Source organism: Thunnus maccoyii, chromosome 2 (genome assembly GCF_910596095.1).
Source record: "Thunnus maccoyii chromosome 2, fThuMac1.1, whole genome shotgun sequence".
NCBI classification, from domain to species: Eukaryota; Metazoa; Chordata; class Actinopteri; order Scombriformes; family Scombridae; genus Thunnus; species Thunnus maccoyii.
The window spans coordinates 4,644,655-4,650,654 of record NC_056534.1 but is presented as its reverse complement, the minus strand read 5'-3'; the positions used below and the strand labels follow the sequence as shown (position 1 = coordinate 4,650,654).

General features: G+C 46.5%; 1 protein-coding gene across 1 annotated transcript in view; it reads left to right on the top strand.

The window, feature by feature from the left end:
• The first annotated feature begins 300 nt into the window (after positions 1–300).
• gpr179 (G protein-coupled receptor 179) overlaps positions 301–6,000 on the top strand; it is a 28,186-nt gene continuing 22,486 nt past the window's right edge. The window contains exons 1-2 of the mRNA XM_042391531.1: positions 301–1,899; positions 2,917–3,025. Of these exons, the coding sequence (XP_042247465.1) occupies positions 959–1,899; positions 2,917–3,025 (1,050 nt within the window). The 5' untranslated portion in view covers positions 301–958. The remainder of the gene's footprint in view (positions 1,900–2,916; positions 3,026–6,000) is intronic.

The window sequence follows — 6,000 nt, the reverse complement described above, 5'->3', positions numbered from 1 at the left end:
GGGGATTCTTGATGGATGCCCAAATGCAGCAGAGCTTAACTCTCATCTCTAACTGACTGCATCATCCTCTCCTCTGTGAACACACACACACACACACATACACACACACACAACAGATGTACCACTCTCATCACCTTTCAGCACTGGTGAACGTCCCTGTCGATACAGAGGAAGCAGACACAGGGTGAATGAAGCTTAGGGAGGGGAAGAGGGAGTGGTGGTAGAGAGGGGATGGTGTATGAGGTGGAGGGAGTGGGGGGGGGGAGCATCACAAGCCTCAATCAGACGGGTTGGAAGCTCTTTGGAGCAACAGATAGCAGAGCGGGATACAGAAGAAGGAGAAGAGAGAGAGAGAGGAGGAAAGAAAAAGGAGGAAATCTGCTCTCCTCTCTCCTCCTCCCACCTGACACGGGGATCCCCCAACTTTAAGGCTTTTCCCTCTTCCTCCTCCTCCTCTCCGCCCCCTCCTCCTCCTTGCGCACGTTGCGTTTGCTTTGCTCTGGATCTTGGCGCACGGCTATGCGACTGTAAACCGCGGAAAAACGGGGGCTGGGCGGACCGCGGGTTGTAGATACCGGAAGGACTGCGGAGATGCGAGGATTGCCCCGTGTCCCACCACCAGCAGCAGCAGCACCACCGAGGACATGCGGGTTTAATGATAGCTTCATGTGAGTGCTTGCGCGAGCGCATGAGGGCGCGTGCGTGTGTCCGTGCGCCGCACAGATGGAGCCGTGCGCTCCCAGTGTAAGTGAGAGCAGACCGAGTGGCCGCGCTCCTCTCGGACACCTGCTGCTGCTGCAGCACCTCCAAGTCTGCGCGGAAAGTCCAGACCTCCGGCAACATGTGACATTTCTTTCTCCTCAAGGGAAATACAAGGGGCTCAAGAGCCAAAAGGAGACGGTGTTGTAGGTGTGTGACCCCTTCCCCTCCTCCTCCTCTTCTCTAGAGTGAATCCAGGATGGGTCCTGTTTGGCTTCTTCTTCTTCTGCTCCCATGCCTCCTCAGAGGGCAGGTGACTCCAGACCCATCAGGAGTCACAGTGGAGGTGAATAACAGCACTGACCCTTCAATGAACAGTACAGCGACTTCAGACATCTCCAGCAACCTCTCCACTTCCTTCAGCAACCTCTCCACTTCCTTCAGCCCCCCTGAGCCCACTGGGTTTGCTACGACGCCTTCAGAAGCTCCCTCAGAGGAGGATGACTGGTCACCAGCAGAGACCTTCTTGTACACTGGAGACCCTTCCACTCTGGAAGTGGCCCGCTGCTCACGGGCGTACAGCCCAGGGGGGCAGACCGGACCCTTGCCCAACAGCTTTGGTGGCCCCCTCCGGCCGGCTCTGGATGCTGTGGCCAACACCGCCAACTTCCTCAACATGATATTCCAAGCCAGCGACCTGCGGGAGAGCACGGTGCAGGAGGACATGGAGTGGTACCACGCCCTGGTCCGCGCCCTCCTGGAGGCCGATGTGCTCATCCAGCATGCCCTGCTCACCTTTGATGCTGACCCGTCTGCTCTGGTGCCACAGCTAGTGCTCCACGCCACCCGCAACCCCACAGCCAAGGCGCAGGCCATCGTGCTCCAGGACTTATCCAAGGCCTGGGAGAGCCTGCATCCTCCAGCCCCGGCCCCTGACGACAGCTGGTTCAGAAGCTTTAAATTCCCAGAGTCAAACCAGCCGCTGGCAGGCCTGTCCAAGCGGGTGCTCCTCAATGACCTGAGCACCTTGGACACGCCCAAGTGGGGGCAGGGCGACAGCTATGTGACCAATCGCAGTGGTGTGCGCTGGGCCAGTGCCCCCTTCCTGAACTGTAAAGATGGACGCTTCGTGCCCCGCTGGATGCTCACCCTGTCCACGTCCTTCTACGGCCTCAAGCCTGACCTGACGCCCGAGTTCAGGTTAGGGCCTGAAGCCTGAACACACACACACACACACACACACACACACACACACACACACACACACACACAAACAGATGTAATCAGACTCTTCTAACTCATACAGGGATCCATACAAGGTGTCTCATGCTGGTGATGCCATTAATTTTAGACAGGTGTAGCTGGAAGTGTCAAGTGATCATGTGACCAATTTCAGGAGGTCATGAGTTACTGGAATTGGTTAATGCATGTCTCATGAACAAAACATACAGTATGTGCATGCTGTGTTGTCAACAAGCTGAGAAACTGCACTCATAAACATGCATTATGATGGATAAATTGTTATTTGGATGCTGTGTTGTATTGAATAGATACTGTTGTCCAGTATGTGTCCATTATGTGCAGAATAAGTCATCACAGATTTGTAAACAACACATTGTTTGTGAAAGTTGAGTTAGTCACTGGGACAACTGCGTTGTTTGAATGCAACATTTGGTGGGAAACTCATCATTGATTGACTTTGCTGAGACCTCTTGAACGCATCATCAAGCTTTGAAATTGTGACTCCAGTTTGGCTGATTTTCATACTTTTCATTGAAGTTGTAGCAAGTTTCCCCTTTTCTGCCTATAAAACATCATCAAAATCAGGAAAACATTTTAGAAATTCTTGGTTGCAAGTCTAGAAATAAGCCCTTTTTTTCTGCAAGTCCCTGTAAACAGTTAGCAGCTTTGAACCTGATTGCAGCAGTATTTGTATTTCACCATCCTTTCTAGCTCTGTGTTGGCCCCTGTGACCTTTCCTGCAGCACTCTGGAGAAAACTTTTATAAGCATTTGGAATAGAAAGATGTGTTTGAATCAATAGAGCTGGATAAAATCTGACATTTGAAAAGGAATCCACTTAAAGGCCATGCAGGTTTCTGTAGATGAAATACAGAGCTGCAGCAGAAAAAAGGGACTCTAATTAGTCTGATGATATTTGGAGCCACTCTTGTTTCCCCTCTTTGACACACGTGTGTGTGTGTGTGTTTGTGTACAGAGGTGTGATCCGTGTGGATGTCAACATTCAGGACATCGACTTGGACCAGTGTGCAACAGGAGACAGCTGGTTTGCTGATACACACCAGTGCAACCGCACCACCATGGAGGTAAACAAAATAGAACCAGAATAGAAAAGTTGACTTTTTTGTTGACTATTTAGTCTTTGTAGGATCACACTGCCCCAATTACAGAGGAACCAATGATTCATAACCACAGTCACCAGTAGCTGGTGTATTGCCTCTGCCAGAGAGTTTATGTTTGTTTGTTATTTAGCAGAATATCTGAAAAACTACTTGACAGATTTCAATTAAATTTGGTGAAAAGTTAGGCTACGGGAAAAAGAACAAGTGCTTGTTTTTGGTGCAGATCTGAATCCAACAGCACCACCACATAGCCATTTAAAGGCAGCTTTACATTTTTGTCAAGCTAGTGAAGGGGCTCTGAGGATGGTAATATTGGTCGGTCTAGCTGCCACTTTGGTCCAGACTGAAATATATTAGCAACTATTGGATAGATTACCATGAAATTTGGTGCAATTTCTAAAGGTCCCCAGAAGATGAATCCTAATGATTTTGGTGATCCTATAACTTTTTTATTTAGCCCCACCAGCAGGTTGACATCTCTGATTAGGGTAAGGTAATGGGTATAAAATGTGTCAATAAATATTAGAGCTGCAACTAACGATTAGTTTCACTATTTATTCTATATACCGATTATTTTCTCAATTAATCGAATAATTGTTCCCTCTATAAAATACGATACTATAATCAGTGTTTCCCTTGGCGGGCCGCCAGGCCAACAAGAACCCCAACCACACCAAAAAATATTTTTTAAATGCCAAAAATAATGCCAAATATCCATTCATTCGGAAATCGATGGTGTTCGTGAGCCTCTGAGCAGCGCTGTTTCGAAACGTGAGACAATGTCTGTCTCGTTGCCTGGGAAACTCCAGGTAGCGTAAGGAATAAGGCAGAGCGTAAGCGAGTGAGTGGTTAAGTGAGAGAGCGAGCGTCAGAAAAGTGATGGTGAATGCGAGCGGAGCACAGAGGAAAAGGTTAGCAGTAAGACTGTATTCAGACCAAATCAGGCGGTGCGATGTTTAGCTGCAGGGTCAAGCAGAGGTGTGCGGGGGTGTGGGCGTGTTTATTTGTCCTCCGGAATGTAACCGCTGTGAAACAATCAGAAAATAACATTTTATTGATCTGATTCACCGGCATTCTCGCTACCTGTGCTCCTTCTCTTCATTCACTCTGTAGCTCGCTCGACCACTGGTGCTCTCTCTCTCACTCTCTCTCACTAGTGCTCTCTCTCTTTTTTTAAATGAGCCAGGAAGCAGACATCAAAGCCTATCTTTACTTTTAACGTTAGTTGTCGTTAGTTAGTAAGTCATGTCTTTCCCAACTGCTGTAAAAAGTGAAGGGGGGTTGGCTCCGAGGTTAGCAACAATGGGTTGCCTGCCAGGCAAAACCACTCAACCTAGGGGAAACACTGCTATATGAATTGATAGACTTTATTGTCCCCGTAGAGAAATTTGTCTTGGACTCAAGTGCTGCACACATGACACATATCATCTCATCATGTAGCTGCCTCCAACGTAGTAATTATAACAAACAAAGAACATATAAACAAAGCAACACATACTGTAGCACATCACAACCACAAATTACACATATTGCACATATTATACAACTAGTGGTAAGAACAAGCAACATATTACAAAATCCCTCACATCATATCATGAATCTATTGCACAACCCTGCAGCTTCAAGAAACATTATTTATCATTTTAATTGAGGTAGGCACAAATGAGTTTTTAAAATGGTTGAGTTTACATTGGGCTACTCCATATCGTCTTCCACAGGGTAAGAGCTCATTCTCGGCATGGAGAATATGAGATGGATCAGACACTACTCTCTGTGCTTGCCTGAGAACAGACTGCTCATATACTGACCCGAGGGACTGGTGTTCATTCCTCCCCATAACCTTCATGGCAGTCCGTATCAGATGAGCAAGCTTAGATTTTAACTGTACGGAGAGATTGCCATACCATGCTGACATCCCATACCTGACTATGCTCTCTAATACAGCCTGATAGAATAAAAACATAATCCTCTGATCCACCCCATACATCCTGAGTCTGCGTAAAAAGTATAATCTCTGCTGTAAATGAGAACAAAAACTTTCAACATGGGCCTTCCAGCTGAAGGTATTGTCCAAGTGAATGCCAAGGTACTTGTCTGTGAAGATTCTCAGTCATCCAGGTCATGGTTATCCAAGGAGGGTTGAATCGAGGGTAATTGGACTTGGTTGTAGATACTTGAACATGTTTTGCCTCTCATCCAAGTGGCTTCTTCAGTTCTAACTGACTGGCAGGGAGTCACAGATATTTAACCTCTGTGGGGTTGTTATCAAGGTCATTGATACCACTTGGTTCGTTAGTGCCCCTAGGGGTTCCTCTCCAAGGTGCTTGTAGGAGCAGACCTACAAGTGTGTCAGAACATAGAGAAAAATGCCTGTTACAGTTTTCAATGTGGCATCTTTAAATAGCTTGTTGCATGGTTAACCCCCCCACCCCAAATTATCGATTTACTATCACATAAGACAAAGAAAAGCAGCAAATGCTCACAAGTGAGAAGCTGGATTTTTGGCAAAGTTTGTTTATTTTTGCTTGAAAAATAACTTTAGCGATTAATTGATTATCAAAATAATTGCTGACTAATGGTTCTAATAAATATTGGATGGATGGTACAGACATTAATGTTCCCTGGAGGATGAATTTTAATAACTTTGGTGATCCTCTGACTTGTCATCTACCGCAACACCTGCAAAACTATCAGCCTCAGCTGTACTTTGTGTTTAGGGCTAATGAGTGATTAATAGCATGCTAATATGTGAAACTAAGATGGTGACCATGGTAAACATTTATTGTTAGAGTCAGCAAGAGTTGTCCGGTGAATGGACACCAAAAACTAGGTGCTGGTCATGGCAACGGTGTGTGTCAAAGGGAAGACGGCTGCACACAGCTCCAGTGATTTTATTATATGACCAATGTTTTGACCATACTTAGTCTTTTTCAAGGCAA